Here is a 21,925-nt window from a genome sequence, read left to right as displayed (position 1 = left end):
GAAAGGGAGCATAAAGAATCATGACGATGACGACAGCGAAAACGTCACTTAAAAAGGGAATTCACTTTGTTTCAAACTTAATCACTCTCATTCCTTCTCGTTCAATTTTCCAAATGTTGACGAAAAATCGTCGTTGCTTAAGTAGCTGCCCATCACTGAAACGACTCCTTTTTTTACAGGTAACGCCATTGGAGAAACGTTTTCCAGGCAATTATCTCGCTCATTTCAGCCGTCATTTCAAAGAAAAGGAAACTGCATGATACCTTGAACTTTCATGTTTTATTCAACATAAATCAATGAACCCTAAAACAAAGTGTAAAATAATGTAAATCAACCAGTATGCTTTGTCTGCTCCTGGCCGGACGAAAGAATGATTAATGAGTAGAAACAATGTTGACCACAAATGTTAAAAAAAATCCGTAAAATCTTGGGACAGCAAAAGACAGAAAAATAAATGGAAAAGGAAAGTGGGTCCACGGTTCATGTCTAGTAGCCTCCCTGCAGCCTCTTCAACGAGGTGTAACACTTTCAACATAACTAGTAAGTACTATTTGAGATACATAAATAATTCTACGTTCATTCACCAATACTAAAATTGTCTTTCAGGAGTAAAATGTACTCTCTCGTTTCCTTATTTACATCACTTTTGTCCAGCCCCTTTGCGGAAACCAGCTTGCCGCCTTACGTAAGGTAATCAGGATCTCCGAATCTGTGGGATCCGGAATCCTAGGCTTTACAATCCGTAATCCATTACAAGGAATCCAGAATACCACTAACGATTGCAACCCGGGGTCCGAATGGAATCCGAAATCCCGCTAACGATTGGAATCCGGGGTTCGAATGGAATCCGAAATCCCAGTAACGATTGGAATACCTTACATTGGGCGACGCTTGAAAGCCTAATGCTTTCCTAGTTGACGCACACAATTAACTATAACTCTCTGTCTTTATTGTTTATATTAAACGCTTTCTCCCTTTTGTTCTTTGGTGCAGAGACTTGTAAATTTTCTTAACCAGTCTAAACAAAATGAATTGAATTGCATTTGGATTGTTGGACAACAACTCGGAAGAATTTCTTCTTACTGTTCTTTTTTTCTGCAAAGTTAGCAAAACTGAACTCCCTCTAATAAAAGTGCTGCGTGACAAGTTTCCACACGTCACGTTATGGCTAGGGTAAATGCATTGCGTGACACAAGTCTTCTTAATTACGGTTGGTACAAGGCAGTGGGATTGATCTTGTTTTCTTGCATTAACTGAAAGACTTCGTCTTTACGTCTTCGTAACTTTCCAATGGAGGACAAGTGCAAACTAAATTTTGATCTCCATGTTTGTCATCAACTCTTGAACACCCAGGCCAAAATTTCGCAGTTCCTTTCAGCCAGGGCTAAAGAAAAAAATAAGAAAAAAAAAAACACACGAGCAAGCTAACTATGGAACTCATCATCAGCGAAAAACACTAAACTGAACTCTGTATCATGCCCTTAAAATTTTTCACTGAAAAATTCAGACCAAAACGCATCCCCAGCCAGCGGAAAACAACACTTTTTCCTCTCCACCCTGCAATGAATCAGTGAAGTGTTCCTTTTCCCGGAAATCATTTCCCTCAGTTTACAGCTATACACCCCCATACATCACCATACACTCGTACACTTCAAGGGTCCGTTTTTGACCCGCTTCTGAGGAACGAGAGAAACGAAAAACGTTTTTCTCACACACATATGGGAGTTTGGGTTCGAGTGTGCAGGGGGTCGTCAGGTCACATGGTGTTTCAAAGTCCAGTTATTTTTGTTGCCTTGATGCGCTGCAAACGTATAGGCGAGATTGAATAAGATTTGACCAAAATGAAGAAAAATTTCACTTATAAAACACTTGATGTAGATTTAGAAAAAAAAGAAAAAACTCCAAGACTTTTTACCATTTTTTCCAGAATTTCTCCAGGACTGGAAAACTGGTGGGGAATTTCAAGAATTCAAGACTCTGTACGAACCCTGTGTATTGGAAATTGAAGTAGTGTCGTACTTCTGGTTGTTCTAGCCAGCAAAAAAAGATGGAACCTAGTGAGTTTGGTTTGATGCTGCCCATCTATGATTTCCAGTTGTGTGTGAGAAATACTGCTTTAAGTTTATTTAGTATACTCACAGCAGGGAAGGCCGCAACTTCACGACTGTAGGGTCTGTCCCATACATCAGCAGTCACAACATCTTGAGCATGCGGTGCATTCTAAAAGAAAAAGACAGATACAGCAACATTACAAGGCGCCTTTCGAAAGTGAAAGGTAAGGTGGTGTTTACTGAACAGATACACTTTGTGATAGGCTAAAAAAAATCACGCGCCTCTTTCTTAGCCAATTAGAAATGTTGCAAACGCGTTTTCCCGCGTTTAGCGCTGGAGATCTGATTGGTTAATTCGATTCTCTACACTTATCGTGATTGGCCAGACTGCTCTAACTCAACTTTAATCGCAAATCAATCACTGATTAGGTTGGACCATAAACGTGGCTTAATGAGGGAAAAATCTTTACCTTGAGAGGATTGTTGGTCTTGTCCATAATTCCGTTTTCGATGTCGCGAATTTCCTGGCGGATTGCTGTGAATAAGGAAATAAGAAAAGACCGAAAATAAGCAAGAAATAATCAGTCAGGAGACTCAACGGCAAATTTTCGAGTGCGAGAATCCGTTTGGTGGTAAGCCGAAAATCATAACCGGCTGTTAGGCCTAGGTTCGAAACTACTTAGTCCTAGCAACAAGCCGCGCATGTTCAACAAAGATCCTATTCGATTCATTCTCGAGTTTGCTAAAATAATCGAGCGAATGATTTGCGGACATAAAGTGTTATTTACTCTTCACAATGAGGCGTCCGAATGTAGAACCAAATTATTACACGTAAAAAAATCGGTTACGAATTAAAGAACCATCTACTATTTAACTTCACTGGAAAGCTTAAGCGACGACGACGGTGACTCTGCTGTGTGCACGTAAATCACAATTCGTGGTCACTGCACGAATACGACGTTGCATTTGCTAACGCAAACATATCACGACCGGATAGCGAACAACAACTTCGTAAAGTTCAAAAAACGCGCATACACTTTATAAGTGATGTTTTCGCGTCCGTTATGTTTTGTTATGTTATAAGCTGACTTACAAATGAGTGAATCACAGAGTCTGTCCAGCTCAGCTTTACTTTCACTCTCGGTAGGTTCGATCATTAAGGCAGTTGACACTGGCCAAGATACAGTGGGCGCATGGAAACCTGAAACAGCCAAAGAAACCCGGGTTATGATACGAACTTAATGATAAAAATTTAATTATCCTGTTCTAGTATGGGGCTTTTCAGCGATAATAAAACAAAAACTTTAAATTGAACACAACAAGGTTAAAAATTCCAACTGGTTGGAGGCGAACCAGTTGGCTATTTCACGAGCGTTGCCGAGGATTTGAACTTGGGACTACCAAGGAACAAATCCAGCTAGCAATCAGGGTGGGGCTTGAACTTGGGGCCTCCAGATTACAAGTTCAGTGCTCTAACCACTCGGCCACGCTGCCTCCCTTAATAACGATACAATTTGATCACAAGACATCTATTATTTACAAAAATACTTCACAAACTTATCCTAATGGAGAAAGAATTCCCACAATGTTTCCGTTGCGTCTGGTTTTCATATAGGCCATAGCGATTATTCCAGTGTCTCGGATCGAGCCACGGTGCGTCAGGTATTGATCGTCTCTATCGCCCGAACATACTTTGAGAATAATCGAGCGATCGAGGCGATCCCGACGATTATTTATATGCAAAACAGACTTCCTAACAAACTGCGGTTACCATAATCCTGAAGTCTTTTGGCGATGTCAATTGCTTCAATTCCAGCGGTCTTTTTGAAATCTTTAGCATCGACGATAAATTCGTGAGCGCAGTAACCTGGTAAACGAAAATAAAAGATGTTAAGTATAATATCATTACAAAACAGTTGCGGGAGACGTAATTGAAAAGTCGATTAAATTATAAATTAATTATTAGTCTCCAACGGAGACCCGATGTTTTAAAGGGCTTCGCTACGCATCCCTTGTTCAACGCGAAAGTCGCCGTGTGAAGCTAAGAAATTTGAGAGGACTGGGGGAAAAGCAGGCAAAAATGGTCACCTCTCTGGGGAGCTCCAGACTCTAGTCGAAAGCAGCCATGTTTACCTGTGCGCGCTAATCACGCGTGAACTTATTAACAGTAAGGATGCACAATGCAATTCTATGTGGCATCTATTAAAATAGCGTCACGTATGTGATGGGCATTGATTGGCTTACCATCATTTCCGATAAAAAGCACGTCGTAATGATCCCGAAGCCGGGCAGCCATGTAGTTGGCATTTAAGATGGCAATCTGAGGAAATAAACGCAGTAAACTCTTGTAAGGGCTACTATATACATAGTCTTATTTGAAATGATGGTATACCCTAGGGTGTGTTGACTGCAAAGAGCTTCTTCCCATAAGTACAAATAAACAAATACAGTGCAACAAAAAGGCTGTGCTCTAAGAAAAATTGAAGGAAGCCCGATAGACCTCTTTCATAACGGCGGCCTATCAAAACAATAAATTCTTTTATATGTGATAATTAGCCTTTCTGACCTCGTTAGAATGTGCACAATACAAAAGAATTCTTAATTCTTGCTCTCAAACGACACCAGAAAGGCCCATTTATGTACATAAGAAAATAGATAAATGGGCCGTCATTATGAAAGAGGTCTATGCTCTGAACCTGTGAAATCCAGGGTGCCCGGCAAGGAATATCTGACTGCCGCCTGGTCGGCTCAGTTGGGAGAACGCCGGTCTGCTGAGCGGGAGGTCGCAGGTTCAAACCCCGGCCAGACCAACACTTAGGGTCTTTAAATAACTGAGAAGAAAGTGCTGCCTTTGCGATGACATCTGCGAACGGTTAGACTTTCTAGGATAAGGACGAAAAACTTTAAGTCCCGTCTCAGAGCACTCTCACTTGTCTAGATCTTGTGGGACGTACAAGAACACACACCTCTATTCGAAAAGAAAAGGGGACGTAGACCCCGGTGGTGAGGCCAACATTTCCTGGGCTGGGTGGGGTATCTGTAAGAAGAGATCTTAATATAGGAATAACTTCACGATCCTCCTTCAGGTGTCGTAACGGCTACCTGTAAACAGTGTTTAATTTATGTATGTAAGATTTCCTAATCGCCCAAGAGCAACTAAAGTAAGGTGCCAGGGGTCACCAGGCGTTACTAAAGCACAGCCCTGAAAAACAAAAATCACAAAAATATCAAAATTGTAGTCTCTTTTTCTCTAACCAGCTTTGAACCTACCTTCGTTGCATGAGCAAGACCCTTGGGGCCCATTAGTTTGATGTAGGACCATGATATGGGTAGAATAGCACTAGACCCATAAGGTGCACCTGAGATAACACCAAATGGATGGGAACTTTTTCCAACGCTGCGCTCCGGTGAGATGACAGGATGTGACGGCAAAAATGGGACCAAGTGTTTCTTTCTGTGGATTAAAATTAACTGAGTGTCAATTAATCAGGTACAATAATGAGGCCAGTCATAAAAGGTTGACCATCATTTTGTTAGCCTGCGAATACATTCGCCTCTTATCGGTCCTTATCGCTGGTGACACGAGCTGCTGTGAAAGCAGGCCATCATTTCGTAAATATTTGGCGACACTACGCTATTCTATTTCGTTCCCACTTTAAATGAAACCTAGATAAAACTGCTTAATGGTTAAGATGCTGACAAGGGTAAAGAAGGCGCTAACTTTTGCAACGGAGCCGGTGAAACAAAAATATAAGGGAAAAGGCAAGTAATGTTTACACGAACAAGTTTATCCTTGCCTGCGTTGCAGCCGGATTGTCACTAGAACCCTAGACAGAGAACTCAATATAGTCCTAAATCGGGGATTTAGGTTGTGTGCAACGCAAGCTTTTTTATCCTAGCCGTTCGTCCTTTTATCCGAGCCACTTTGAGGTTGCACGGGACACCGGGTCGAGATGGTTGTCAAAGTGCATTGTGGGACTGTTTTGGGGGACAAATTTGCCGCCATGTTGAAATGCGTCCGCCAAAACAGTCCCACAATGCACTTTGACAACCATCTAGACTCGGTTTCCCGCGCAACCTCAAAGTGTCGAATACTCATTTTCAAGATAGAGATACTTACACTCCAATAGGGCCCATACCAGGTCCCCCTCCTCCATGCGGAATGCAGAACGTCTTGTGCAGATTAGTGTGCATGACATCGGCGCCGTAATCCGCTGGTCGACAGAGTCCTACCTGAGCATTCAGGTTCGCCCCGTCAAGATACACCTGGCCTCCATGATCATGAACCAGATCGCAGATATACCTAATCCCTTCTTCAAAGATTCCATTGGTTGAAGGGTACGTGACCATGATAGCGGCCAGTTCATTGCTGTGTTTTTCAACCTGCTTTTTCAAGTCACTTAAACTGACATTCCCATCGCTCTCCACCTTGATTACTTGAACTTGATAGCCAGCCATCTGTGCACTGGCCGGATTTGTGCCGTGAGCAGACACTGGGATGAGACAAACCTAAAACAAGTTAGGAAACGAGAATACGAAGTCATTCATACAGTTCACGTAAAGACATCTAGATTCGAGGACGAGCATTAACTTAAAGTTTTTTTTGCGGCGTATTGCTCAAAAAATCGACACTCCGAAAAAACTTCATTTTTACTTTTTTTTTTTTTCACCAAAAAAAGTAAGCACGGCAATTTTTATTGAAGGAGGTTGAAAAAACGCCATAGACGTTTGACCGCGGAGAAGGCAAAGATAAACTCAAGACAATGACGGTCAGCGGTTTCTGTTATGACGGCTCACGCGGGACGTCCCCGTTAGTAGCAGGGCTTCAAGAAGTTTCGATGATTCATTGTGGAGTATTCTCTTTTTTACGATTACAAAGGCTTGGTTGCTGGATTCTACCCGTCCATCCACTTTTCCCTCAGTTAAGTTCGTAATGTTTATTTTCCACTAAACTCTTTGTTCAGTGTGACAGTCGTTACCGCTAATTTGGTTGCCATGGATAAGTACTCTCCTTGTATGCACGTGGTTTTACTATCCTTTAAACCAACTAACCCCATCCAATCAGTTGTTGGTGATTGCAACATAATGAAGTAGAAATGTTTTAAATTACCCACAGACAAACACCCATGAAAGGTGAAATAATGGACATATATCTAAAAACAGTTAAACTGAAGAAATACTTTCAATTAGTGGGTGTTTATACCTTCCTGTGGTCATTTCCGTTATGTTCATGGTAGGCTCTGATAACTCTAAGGCCTGCGTATTCACCTTGTGCTCCACTGTATAGGAAAAATAATAAACAAACAAACAAACAAGGGGTCTTGAGACACATTTTTGAGAAGTATTTTTAGGTCAAATGGGTAAGGCAAACATGAAGTACCAGATGTAACTGCTGACACTATGTATTAAACTGAAAAGGTTTGACTGGGCTGAACATCTAGCTGTCAGCACAGACGGCTTCTCACTGATTATTAAAAATTGTTCACTTTGACTGAAAAGTAATGAAAGACGATTTCTGCAGGTAAATCTCTATAGTATTCTAAGACTAAGATGGTGATTAACAGAATTGGTTGGGCATAATATTATTACGTCCTTCCTGAAAGATCCATTTTTCCAGAAAGGACACTACGTCTGACCAAGTAACCATTTTAGTTGTTGGTGGTAATTTCTTTGTTGAAGAACTATTCAATAAAAATTCAGTTTCAAAATGATAGTCATCGGCATTGAAATTTGCTCTGTCCAGTTATCATCTCTGAGTGCAAGAAGGATTTTGCCGGGCATGGGCAAATTTGAGTTGGATAGACTTACCATTAATTCACAGCTCTGTGAACAGAACCTCAGAAAAGTTGTAAAAGTAAAGATTAAGGTCCTCATTTTTAATTATTTACTTCCTCATAATAGTACCCAATAGAGTGATAAAGCTGAGCAGGGTGCAAATAAAGTCATTTTTACAACTTGTCATTCGGGCAAGCTGAAGCTAGCGTTTACTAGCCCAAACCTCATTTCAACTAGCCCCCGAAATTTTTTGATGAGCAGAATTGATTTCACAGTTCTTCTGTAAGTTGAATTCCTCAAAATACTTCATTCACTTCAAGTTAAGAACAGAATTCACTAGCCCGATAGCAAAATCTACTAGCTCCGGGCTATCGGACACTACTTTCTTTGCACGCTGCTGAGGCCAACAGTGTGCTCATAAGCGAAGCAAGAGTTTCAGGCCTTTAATTTCCCTTTCAACCAAAGATTTTTCTAAAATCAAAATTTGTTAAAGCTTCTTGTCCACTTTTACCTGTTTGGTTGAAAGCATATGGCATCAAAGCCAGTGATCTCACACAAATCTTTCTCCAATTCCTGGTACAGACGACGATATCCTTGGGCTTGTTCCACTGGTGCATAAGGATGGATGTTGGCAAACCTGGGCCAGGTTATAGGCTAGAAAAGAAAAGACATTGCCAAGGTAAGAATGAATGAATGAAACTTTATTCAATGAAGTTGGTTAGACCTCTGGCAATTAAATATGCTAATCAACTATAGCCAAGAAAAAATAAATAAATAAAATTATACATAGGGAAACAGGAAAAGAAAACGCCTAAATTATGCAATAAAACTATTTACAATAAAAAAAAAAAATTGCTGAATTACATGATAGCTACATGATAATTAGAGAATAAGCTAGAATCAAAGCTGACAAACTGCTTTTTTAAAAGCTGACAATTAATTATAGAGGTATCAGAAGGTATGTAAAAAACATTAATAATGCCTAGTAAACTGTACAGTTTAAAACTTCAATCAAAATTATATATAATTATTACTCCAGGTATTTTTGAGAAACTTAAGACCACTGAAAAAGGATTAAGGCAGCCGTGAAGAATACTGCATAGCAAGCCTTATTGTGTGAGCTTGTTTGCAAAGCTCTGTGCAAGTTCAATAAGATTGTTTTGCTCTCATTCTCAACAAACTCGCACAGAAACGCTTACAGAACAGGCTACTGAAAAATCTTTTTCTACTCAACTGCAATGGTAGGCAATCCCCATATAAACAGCCCTCTCCTTAATCATACCAAACAAATCAAATTTTAGTTAAATTATCTTGAATATTAAAATGATAAACTCACCATCATTTCAGTGGTAGCATTCAGTTTCATTGTACAAGAACCCTGCAAAAATAAACAGTATTTGTCAAGAATTTTCTCTTCACTTTATGAAGAATCTTATTATTATATCGGCTGAGGATTCTGGGAAATGCCCCTCCCCTAACCTAACAATTTGCTGTAAGAAGGAAGTTGTGTGTGGTGTTGATGTTCAAAAGGTCAGGGGAGGGGTGAGTGGGTAGTTTCCGGACTTTACTTACACATAATACACGTTTGAGCTCTTCAAATTCCACGACTTTTCCATGACCTTTAAATTTTTCCTTTTTAAAATGTTCAAAACTTTCCTTGCTTTGAGGTATATTTTGACCTAAATCAGTTGAACAGGCACAAACTCTTGCGTTGACCAAAATGTGTGCTGTTCACACTGTTTAATTACTTGTCTCTATCTTAAATTGTTCTTGCTTTGACATCTGCAGTACCTAATCTACCACCATCACATAACTTTAATTTTCCATGACTTTCCAGGCCTGGAAATAAAAATTTTTTTATGGCTTTCCTGGTTTTCCATGACTTGTACGAATCATGATTAAAACAATAATTGTTTGTTTTAATCTTGGTTGGGCTGCGTAATTATTATGCAGCCCAACCAAGATTAAAGGTTAATATAAATAAAATTTCAATTATTATTCACATACCAAAGGGATCATAGAATGACACAAAGAAATGTCTTTGTTTTCCAACAGCTTCATGTAACGAACAATGTTTGTCTCCGAGTGATACATATTGAACACAGGATGAGTAAGGTAATCACTCTGTCTCTTGAACGAACTATGTAGAATGCTCCTTTGTGGTACTTCTTCCATATTGGCAGCCAAGGAATCCTGAAAAATTATAATAATTTGACATTATTTTAAGAACTAAAAATACACTGTTTGTACAACCATGGGTACAAAGGGTGGATCCAGAAAATTTCGAAAGGGGTAGCAGGACACTTGCCAGGTTAAAATATACTATGTTAAAATAACAGAAAATATCACAGAAAAAGGGAGGCCACCATCCTCTTGGCCCCATTCTCAAACAGGGCTCATTTATAAAAAAACTTGCCTTCCAGCTTGTCCTTTGGGCAAGCAGCTCTCACATTTTGCTCACCCAGGAGCTACCTCTTCCTTGTGTTAGTTAACAATTAATTGAGTTGCAAAGATGATGAACCTTACTCATTGGGCATTAGTAAGCTTAAAGGTTATTTTCCCAGCAAGAAAATCCCCTTTACCGCATTAACAGACAGGAGCTTTTTCCAAGCTCTGCCAAATCCACCCGTGGGACACAAAATTAATTATCAATGCAGATAGACCACTTTTAACCCTGGACAAGCAGTTAGGTTACTTAAGGTAGAACAATGATGTCATTAACACATCTGGGAATCAGTCACACATTAAAGGCTAATGTGAAAAGTTAATATGTGTGTGCAGATCAAGGAGAACATTATAAATGCCTCTGAAAAGAAGGGTTCACCTTCATAGTAAAGGGGAAAATCACCACCCTCACCCTTAATATACAGCCATGCACATACAGTTTCTCTGGACATAATCATACACTTACAGTGGAACTTTCACAACCGAACACCCACAATAGATCACTCAAGTCTCTTTCCTTCACCGTTTCATCCATTGATACCCCAAGCTAAGGAGGGGAAAAAAAACAAAGTATATTCAGTAATAATTATGATTTTAAAGGAGAAGCTTTATATTATGCTTCCTCATTTCTACAAGCAAACTTTTTATAATGATATTTTCAGTAACTTACAGTTTTGTCATCAAAAATTCTCAGGTTGATTTGCCGTTGTTTTGCTCTTTCCAAAATGTCAGAAACATCACCAGTGCCTGATGTAACCTTTAGATGAAAAAAACAAAATTAGGTCACATACTGTCCATGTACCAACTGAGCGTAAATGAATATATGGTCCAGTTGTTATTACCTTCAAGGTGTCAAAAAACATGTCATTTTCCAGGATATGTCCAGCACGCTTCAAACCTAACAGAAAGACAAAAAGACCTTAATCAGTAAATAAAGATTAATATTATAGGGCTCCATTGTTGCAGAACCCCAACGGCAGTAATTTTCACAATTCATTGAAATAGATGTGGGATCAAAGGGATTAGATGGAGCGCTGGACTTGAAATCTGCAGGCCCCAAGTTCAAGTCTCCTCCTGATCACTAGCTGGATTATTTTGTTCTCTGTAGTCCCAAGTTCAAATCTTCAGTATTGCCATGCCTTGTAAAATACGCAACTGGTTCTCCTCCTACCAGCTGGGATACTTAACAAACCTATGATCCATTAATTTTGCTTTATTTGTTTCACCATCCTTGAAAAGTCCAGTAAGGGGGGAAGGATAATAACCTGTAAGTGTTAACACTACACTGTACACTGTATATTACATTGTATTATTATTATCTCTTTTATCAAAGTCTTTGCTGGTGTTCTTTTTGTGCATCAGCCGCGCACAAACCATGCACTTAGAGCATCAGTCACTCAAGTCAATCATTCTGTTCATACACTGAGCACCTTTCTAATGATGTGCTTAGATTCCAACATGCAGATCTTTTGAATCTCTGTCATATCAGCTCTCTCTGATTCTTTCTTGATGTTTTCTACCATAGCCTTCTTCACTGTACCAAGCGCACCACCAACCACAGGGATTTATTATTATTATTATTATTATTATTATTATTATTATTATTATTATTATTATTATTACAAGTTTTAACTTAAAAGCGCACGTTTGGATCTTACTTGTCACCCAAACATGCCCTTTTCCTTACCCAATAACGAGCAACAAGAATTTTGGGGCAGTGGAATGACTGTGATAATAAAATAGTTGAGTCATCCATTTTAAAAGCAGTGAGATCAAGCCAACCCCTAAACCTCTATTGGCACTACTAATGAGCATCTACTAAATTCTTCGTTACCTTCCGCTAACAAAAGAGTTGCATCATGCACACGTTGAGCAATATCCCTCAAGCCTTTAGGGCCATGGTAAATTGCATACATTGCCGACATGTTAGCAAGAAGAGCCTGTCAAAAGGAAAATTATCATACTGTTACCTGATGACTTTCTAGCAAATGACAATATCAGCCACTGCTTATTTTAGGTGAACACAATACAGGAAACTACAGAAACAAAAATAGTTACTATTAATTTCACATTACCTGTGCAGTACAAATGTTGCTGGTCGCCTTGTCTCGTCTAATGTGTTGCTCACGAGTCTGAAGTGCCAAACGGTAGCATGGCTTTCCTTGAGCATCCCTGCAAATTTAGTCAGTTAAATTACGTACAGCTGTAACAGCTGGCAATAATCAAAAATCTACTTTGGTGAAGGCAAGTGAATAGCCAGCAGCCACTTAAGTGTATGCCTGCTTAGTCATGTGCAAACTAGACTGTTGCTATTTAATATCATGCTGTTTTTCATCTCTGAGCAAGTCAGTACAGTGTCAATAAGTGAATCAGTCAAATATGAGTTATTTAGTCAGTCAACATGAATGTCATGTTAATAGACAGTTGATAAGACAGTCTGAGAGATCTGTCTGTCAATTGCACAGTCCATCAATCAGTCTATGGCCGAATATGACAGTCAACCAGCCATGAGTCTGTCTGTCAGTCTGTCAACCACAATCAGTTCAGACAAGCAAAATTACTATTATTAATTACTTTAACTTTAATCCTTTTGTTGGTTACATCACAAGTAAAACAAAATAATCTTATTGATTAATTATTAAAATTAATGATGTTCAAGCCAACAGTCCACGGGATCACAAGGGATCATATTAAAAGGAAGCAACACAAACAAACAAACAAAAAACAACTCAAGACAACAGGTCAATAGATCAATCTCGATATATCAAAATTCATACTTGGCTGCGAGGCTTGGCGGAATAAATCAAAAGAAATCATCTTGGGGCTTAGCAATGAATAATAAAAAAAAAAATTATATTGAAATTGGTCTATTGCCTTTGCTCATATTAGTATTGCATTCATGCACTTTCACAGGAGAGAAGATGTGAAAGAAATTTTGCTTGCCTCGTGACTCCAACCATTCGTCCAGGCATCATTCGCTTCAAGTTTCCCATGTCACGCACCGCAAAGAATCCAGCATGGGGACCTCCATAGCCTGATCATAATAACAAAAACAATTGCCTTCTGAATAATATGACATTATTACAGGGTTTGTACTCTTTTGATCTCTTCAAATCCCGTGACTTTCCATGACTTTTTCCATGACCACAAGTTTAGGGTATTTTTGACCTTATTCAGTTCAACAGACACAAACTCTTCTGTCCAACAAAATGCGTGTCATTCGCGCTGTTTAATAACTAGTCTCTATTGTACACTATCTTTGCTTTGACATCTGCAATAACTAATCTACCAAACATGACTTTTCATTCCATGACTTTCCAGGCCTGGAAAATGAAATCGTTAAATTTCATGACTTTCCAGGTTTTCCGTGACAAACCTTGTTATATTTGAGGGGTTTTTCTACCACATGTATTTATGTTTTGGCCTTTCGGAAATATACTGTACATGCAGTGAATAATTTTCCTGTTGAGGAAGTTGCTGGGAGTTTCAGGTGAAAAATGATGATTTGTATGTGCAGTTTAGACAAACTAACAGTCACTGTCAGATTTGTCCCTTGAAAGCAGTACCCCACAAAAGCTGATGTCTGACACATTAACATGACAGACTACTAACAGTTCTTGACTAACAGTAAATGACTTGACAGTGATGTGAATAATTAACTGGCATAATCCTTACCTGCTTGTCTTATAATACTTGACCAACAGACTTGAGAGATGTCTGATTAATCTGCAACTTACTGACTTGCTGACTGACCTGAAGCAACAATGCCTGCCTAACTGAACTGGACATGTAGTATGTCATCTAAAAATGGCATTTTTAATTTCAATATTATACAACATACACACTGACTGCAACTGAGATATTGGAAGTATTGCATGAAACTGAAACTATTGTAAGTAAAATATGAAGGAAAATCTCAGACCTCAGAGGGAATCTGCACTGTACACAACTCACAACTTTCCAGTTGCTGGTTGGACACTCCACAAGTACGTATAAGCTAATGGGTGCAGTGAGCAGTTCACAGCCAAGTGTTTCCATTACAGCAGGGTCTGCATTATACACTGTACATGTACATGTACAGGTAGAACTCGTGAAAAAAGTTTGTTTTATTAATGGGACTAAAATAATATTATTGTCCGTGATAGAGAGGTGACACTGAGAAGAAGTTCAATTATTATCACTAACTACAGTAACTACTACTGTAACAATCAAGTGCACCTGTAAACATACGGATGAACTCCTGATCCAGCAACACTGACTGCATTGACTGTATTATTGTACATGTAACTACCTTCCTAACATGTCTAAAGTTGTTTGACAGCTTACCTAGAGGAACACCTAATCTTTGAGTACATCCTATGGCCACATCACAGCCAAATTCACCAGGAGACTTTAGAACTGTCAGGGCAAGAAGATCTGTGGCACACACTGCTAAAGCCTTCAGAACAACAAAATGGCAATTACAACAACTTTCAACAATAATAGGGTATTTCCAAGTTACAAAAACACTCGCTTCCAAAACGAGGCCGAGTGCAAAACATCTCTTGTGAAAATGAGTTCTATGTGCATGAGAATAAAAATCATTTTCATATTAATCAATGGATTTACACGTAGGCTCTCTTTGAAACAGAGGTTTGGAGCAACTCGGAAACGCTTTATTACTATTAGACTAATAAGGCTTTTGTGTACCATATTGTATCAGTTACACGTTACTGCATTACAATAAGCATGAGAAGCCTCTCTTGACTAACAATAATATGACAGTCGACTCTCAATAACTCAAACCCCGCGCTAACTTCAACCAAAGTCGATTTCCCCTGGATTTCCTTCATACATGTACATTTACTGTAATTTTACTCTCGGTGACTCGAGCCCTTGATAACTTGAACCTCCCACTGACTCAAAGTGATTTTTGTTTCCCCTCAAATCATTTCTATATAATCTACCCTCAATAACTCGATATTATAAGCATGTGACAAGTCAGGAAAAATAACGTGTACCAAAGTCCGAGACACTGAATTTATTTCAAAGCAACTGTGTCAATTCTTTGTCTTTACTTTTTTGACACTCCAGCTCAAATTCAGGGTCCATTCCTGTATACTTCATTGCTCAATTACATCCCCCCCCCCCACTCCCTCATCCATTTGCTTATTTTCTTATTTCAGGCTATTCACTTCAAACGCCTGATATTTCGGGAGTTGACCGTATAGCTGTCCATTAACTCTCGTTAACTCCCATCAGACCCCAACATTATATGTACCGTGTTGGGTTATATACCAAAAATTCGATCTATACTGAAAAATTTGGAATTTCTTTTGAAACTCAATTTGGATACATGTACTGGGTCACACACATTGTATTGTCAACACTCAAATCAGAACACGTCTCCTTTCACCCCTGCCCCATGTTATCACACACAAACCCATTTCTTGGAAGAAAGTACAAATAACAATAAACAGTAAGAAGGGATGTTGACACTTAATTAGAGGGAAATGCATACAAAAATATCGCCAGGAGTACTCATTGAACTTTTGAACATAGCAGCAACAATTACCAGTATCATATTTTAGTATATACACACTCAGTGATCTTGGTAATTCAAGCAATCTGATTGGTTAGCTATCTCGGACTATGACGTTATATTCACCGCGCTAGGCGGTGAATATAAAGCAGAAACAAAATCGCTGTTGAGAACTGGGTGTTTTGCCAAAGTTTCACAGTAAAGCCTTTTTGAAAATACACGAATATCCAAGTGCTGATGACTTTGAAGGCAAGAAAAGACTTCATAGTGTTTAAACAACGTGATTTATTGTGGAGTGGTTTACTGTAGCTGACTTTTTGTCCCATCGAAGCTATGTTTACCATGACAGAGGAAAACGAGGTCGCTTTGTCACTGTTTTGTGATTTTGGGATTTTCTCGCAAGACCAATTTTGCCTACAAATAGAAGTTAATTTATGGAGAAAAGAGGAAGGCAAATATTTTCGAAAATTGTACGTGCCAGCAAGTTAACAAGGCAAAGAACTTTGGAGATAAACAACGCTCACCTTGATCGTAGCCGCTGTTGACAGCATTAGCAAGAAGCGACAAAGAAAACTTTCTCATTCACGGTGAGTTGACAGAAACAAATAAAGCTCTACTTTTCTTCTCAGAATTGGATCGTAATTTAAATTTTCGGCGTTTTCTTTTAAACCGTTGATGCTAAAGCTTACAAAACTTGACACAAAAAGATTAAAACTATCATTTGCCATGTTTGAAGATACTGTAAAAATCTAACTTTTGAGCATCCACTGTTTACGACTCTGTGTTCACGCATGAATTCACCCGTCAATCAAACTAATCATTTTTTAGTGGTTTCCTTTCAGGTTCTGTTGAGATCACTTCGTGTGAATATACTAAAACAATTATTCACCTCAGGCTCAGTTAATATTGTTGAATAATCCCCTCGACTTCGTCTCGGGGATTATTCAACAATATTAACTGAGCCTTCGGCGAATAATTGTTAAATATAAATGTATTCTGTAGGTGTTGTACTGTCCGATAAATGGTTAAGGGCCTGGCAACAATCAATAACCACCATCACACTCCACGTAAAAAACCAAGTACGCTGTATTTTGTTTAAAAATTTACCTTTGCATTATGAGCTTTCTCCACTAAGTTGGAAAAGTCAATGATATTGCCATTTGTGTCTGGGTACTGGAACAGAACACCACTGACATCTTGGTTGGAGAAATCAAAAGATTCTCTATCGCCAACAATCACTTCCAGGCCTTCACCATCAGGACCAAGAGTACTAGAACAAATGAAATCATTATAAGCATGTAAATCAATGCAAGTCTGAATCATTACAAGTACAAGGAATAGAGCTCTGCCATTAATTCCAAGCCAGAAGGAGACATTGTTTGGGATGGTATTTGATTGTTTGGTAAATAAAAAATACATGTTTTGACCACCCAGCCCCTTGGTTTAGGCTCAGTCAGGTGGGAACTGGAATTTGAAGTAGTGGGCCAGTTTTAATTTCCTGGCTGAAGAAAATTAACACTTGGGGTGTTAAAATGATTGAGAATGTGCTGCCTACATTCTGACATCTATAAATGGTTTAATAGATGCTCACTCTTCTAGAATAAGGACAAAGAACCAAAGGCCCAGCTGTCTCACATCACTTTCACTGATTTGATTTTTGTGGGATGTGGAAAGACCCACATTCTTGATGTTTTAAATGAGTAGGGGATGAAGATTCCATTGGTGTGGACAACCTTTCATGAGCAGGGCAGGTAATGAAAGGCGGTAGCCTGTCACTGTGTTATTCATGCCAGCAAAAGAACTATCAATTAAGAGACAAAAGGTGTTCTAAGTGAAAGGAGTGAATGGGCACACTGGCAGCAATTTCATCCCCAAATGTCAAAAAAATGGTCTTAGCTGAAGCATTAAAATCTCAAACGACTAGATTCATCCCCATGAGAAATTTCTGGAATTAAGGTGAAAGTTTTTAATAATTTTATAATATTGTGGTGTAGTCCTTAAATTAGACATGAACAAATTAAACATCCAGAGATTATTTTACACAAGTATCACACACAGCTTACCTGGCTCTTGTCTCCACCACAGAGATGATCTGTGGATGACAATTCTTATCCACAAAAAAATTTGGTTTCTTGTTGAACCTACATGCAAAATAAATTACAAGAACAGAACTTTCTTTATATCTGTATTGGTGACCTCAGGAAAAAAGAGACCTCTTGCTAACAATCATCAATAGTCAATCAATCATCACCCTAACATAAGCCACACTCAAAAGCGTAGGACAGCAGGTAAACAGAGGAGCACTGTTACTCCTTTTTTGGCTTACCTATAACAGAGAGCCATGGCTTCAGCAGCTGAGGTGGCTTCATCCAACAGTGAAGAGTTGGCAATATCAAGGCCTGTAAGATCACTGACCATTGTCTGGAAATTCAGCAGAGATTCCAGCCGCCCCTGGGCGAGCTCAGGTTGGTAGGGTGTGTAAGGCGTGGTCCTGAGGAAAGTGAAAGGACAAGGTTTAATGATCATTTTACGACAGTCAACCGTCCATGTGTAACCACCTCTCATACGCGAATACACAACCACCTTCAATTAATAAGTCACCACTTGCCCAAAAAACCAAAATTTTTCCAGTTAAGGCTTTATAGTTGGAACCTCTCATAAACGACCACCTCTCCTGATCAGGGTGCAAAGAAAGTCATTTTTAAAGCTTGCCATTCGGGCAAGCTGAGGCTAACATTACTAGCCCAAATATCATTTCAACTAGCCCCCAAAATGTTTTGATGAGCAGATTGATTTCACAGTTCTTCTGTAATTTGAATTCCTCAAAAAAATTCACTTGCCCATCGGGCAAATTAATAACAGAATTTACGAGCCCCATAGCAAAATCCACTAGCCCCAGGCTATCGGACACTACTTTCTTTGCACGCTGGAGATGCACCCACTTTTTTGGATGACAGGTTTCAAATTTTTCATAATTTTTAACCTCTTCTCAACGGCCACCTGATACAATGGTCTGATCTTTGTGACGCTGTATGTACTTCCCAAAAAAACAGATGTGTATCGACTTCTCCTTAAAAATTTCTCTTCGCAATATCACTACATACCATAATCAAGACAAAAGGTCATGAGAATTCAGAGAGAGAAACCTGTATTAAGTGGACACCTAACAAGCAGACATCAGCAAAGGTCTTTTGGGTGTCCATCTAATACAGGTTTCTCCGTAAAATGATCACCAAGGGTATAATGCTTTGATCGTTAAACAAATTCATTTTCGACCTTTTGGATGCAATCTTCAATGGTGCTGATAACAAAAACTACATAGGATGGCCTTCCATAAGGGGTGGTGGGGGGAGGGAGTGCTGATAAAAATATGAAATTTCCCAATCCAACCGGCTACGTACATTGTCATGGTTGTTTCTTGTTTTAAACAGACAAGTCGACATTTACTTGAACTTCCCAAAATGCAACTTCCTTTGTTCGTTTGTGCTTGCGAAAGTCTTGGTGATCGCAACGGGGTCGATTGTGTCAGCCAATGTCTTGTGAGCAGTTTAACAGATCTTACACTATTGTGTTCCTAAGATATGTTTTGAGGTGTCTCAGAGCGGAAAAACTTCGCTCCAATGTGAGAGACTCGTGTTTTTTTAAAAATGGAAGTTGGACACGCATACAGCAAAATTAAATGCAGGAAACCCAACTGATTCATCAGAAACTTAAAGTTTTGTAAAGTAGTGTTTTTTAGTCCTAATGAGATGACTGTGGCAAAATAAAAGAAAGTTATTTATTATTCTACAAAAGTGGGGGAGGCTGAAGCCCCCCCCCCCCCCCCTCCCCCCTCATCCCAGCTCACACCTTCCATGCCTATGCTCTGGAGAATTTGTAAGTGGATATGAGGACTTCAAGGGTTAAAGACACATACCATCCAGGATTTTCCAGTATGTTTCTTAAGATAGTTGTGGGTACATGGCAGTTGTAGTATCCCATGCCGATATAAGACCTCCAGACTTGATTGTGCTTTGATATCTGCCGCAGCCTTTCCAAAAGATCTGGTTCACCTGGTTTGAAATTGATAAAAAAATTATAAACATTGGATGATGCTAACCGAACAATTGACCCCCTCCCACCCTCCTCCCTCAAACAAAAAATGGAATATCCCATTTCAAGAGGGTTGAATTTAAAGAAAAATACAAGGGCTTTTCCCAGGGGCCAAAAAAGAGCCTGTCACAACAAGGTCAGGGCTGTCAACCCTCCACGCCTTCAAATATTGAGAATTGATGGGGAAGGGATGATATATGATGTCAGAATGCACATGGCACATGACATCATTCGTAAAAAAAAAAAGGCACGAAAAAGATGTTGTTGGAATTGTAACATTTGACCCACCAATCACATTATTGCTTCTATTACAATGGCATACCGGAGTTTGTGAAGAAACGTTTGATGTGAACAGTAAAATAGCTCAAACAACGCAAAGTATTTGAAATTTCATTGTCAGAAAGTCAAATCTACAAGAAATGGCAAACTTTGGCACTTATCCCGGAGATTTCAGACTCTCATCTGGAGACCGGGAGAAATGGTTCAAAATCTGGAGTCTCCTGGATTATGCGGGAGAGTTGACAGCCCTGCAAGAGGTCCTTATTTAAAGTAACAAGGCGTCTATATTTAAAGGGGTTAAGCCAGATTGGAGTGTAATTACCATTCTGCAACTGGACTTCACAAATCCATTATACCGAAATAGGACCCCTACTGGCAAGTTCAACAAGATAATTTTTAAATTTTTATCATCTTTAGAATTTTCATGCTAAATTATGTATAAAATCAACCGATGATACACTGAAGAAGGAAGAAGCAAAAGTGGTAAAAACTACTCGAGGGAATTTTTTTTAACATGGCTTAAACGCTGCGTGACAATTTCTGCAACAAATAATCACATGATGCTAGCTAACTTTCGCATTGCTAACACTCGGCTCGTGAAAATCTCATCAACATCTGCACTTAATGACATAAACTTCGGTATCTTCTAGACTTGAAATTGTCTAGTCGAGAAAATAGAGGTAAAAATCGACTGTGAGATGTTTATTTCTTCGCGATTCTTGACAACTGCGGTCTAGACATTGCTGGCGTTATTTGCGTAATTTCCCGGCACAAACGCGCCACGCGCCACGCGCCGGACGAAAAAATACTTGACGTCCTTCTTGATCGTTCAGCTTTTGAATCGCAATTTTTAACGCAGAAAAGAGATTTTCATCAAAGATATGTTTTCGCATGACTGGCTTATAAGGTTGTTATAACTATTCGTCTTTTCAGGCATATAAACAGTTAGCTAAGTATGTGGGCATCAACAACGCAGCAAACGAAAGCGACATGCATATGTAAGCAACATGTGGTTGTAAATTTTTAATCAAAACTTACTAAGTGCTTCATCAAGCTTAAGATCTTGGGAAAACTTTATTGAAGACGGCAATGTCCTGTTGATTAACTCATCTACATCCTGAAAGCAAAACAAAAGCAATATTAGCAGGTTACATCGCGTCGCGGTGAGGAAACATACAGCGTTGTCTAATTTACCTGTAAGTTGAGGGTTCGTAACATTTCCTCTTCTTCAACGACGTCGGGTCCTATGTGTCGACGTGTAAATGCATCTTTCGGAGGAGCGATCTGATCTAAGGTAAATTTCTGAGACGATGAGTAACGCTGCGACGTCAAACAAGCGGCCAAGGATCTTGATTGCGATGGCAAATTGATTCTCTTCCAGAACTTGCCGGCGTAAACACGGCATCCCGCGCGAAATGCCGTTCGATACATGATTTAAGGTTCGATCTGAAAAATATAACTCGATTTTTACAGTTTTTAAGTGTTTTAGTGGGCCAAACGTTCTTTGCTTTGTCTGACTGATAATGCATCGTTGCGCCACACGATTTCAATTTATGGGCGCCCATTTTACAAATATGGTAGGTTTCTGCAAATATGGTAGGTTTCTGCAAATATGGAAACAGCGACGTCTTGTGACCGCACCATTGAATTTTATACCAACATCAGGTAACAAATGTCGAGAAGGTTCAAATACAGCGCAAATCTTATACATCGATACACAAGTACTATAAAGTGTCCACTGCGTCAGTGTGACAGAAAAATA

General features: G+C 39.2%; 1 protein-coding gene across 1 annotated transcript; it reads right to left on the bottom strand.

Annotated features, from left to right (window-relative positions):
* Positions 1-260: 260 nt before the first annotated feature.
* Positions 261-21,865, bottom strand: LOC140921249 (glycine dehydrogenase (decarboxylating), mitochondrial-like). The gene is made up of 25 exons (XM_073371232.1): positions 21,358-21,865; positions 21,202-21,280; positions 19,709-19,844; positions 18,119-18,283; positions 17,856-17,933; positions 16,900-17,062; positions 14,598-14,709; positions 13,215-13,305; positions 12,347-12,443; positions 12,106-12,211; positions 11,114-11,169; positions 10,942-11,028; positions 10,738-10,818; positions 9,834-10,019; positions 9,163-9,204; positions 8,338-8,480; positions 7,255-7,330; positions 6,172-6,560; positions 5,322-5,505; positions 4,296-4,371; positions 3,823-3,918; positions 3,145-3,252; positions 2,522-2,586; positions 2,140-2,220; positions 261-1,384 (listed from the first exon to the last, which is right to left on the bottom strand). The coding sequence occupies exons 1-25, from the start codon at positions 21,592-21,594 to the stop codon at positions 1,250-1,252; spliced, it is 3,069 nt and encodes a 1,022-aa protein (XP_073227333.1). The 5' UTR covers positions 21,595-21,865; the 3' UTR covers positions 261-1,249.
* Positions 21,866-21,925: the final 60 nt, after the last annotated feature.

This window comes from Porites lutea, chromosome 12 (assembly GCF_958299795.1).
Source record: "Porites lutea chromosome 12, jaPorLute2.1, whole genome shotgun sequence".
NCBI lineage: Eukaryota > Metazoa > Cnidaria > Anthozoa > Scleractinia > Poritidae > Porites > Porites lutea.
The sequence above is the reverse complement of the archived record's forward strand: the minus strand, read 5'-3'. Positions and strand labels throughout refer to the sequence as shown.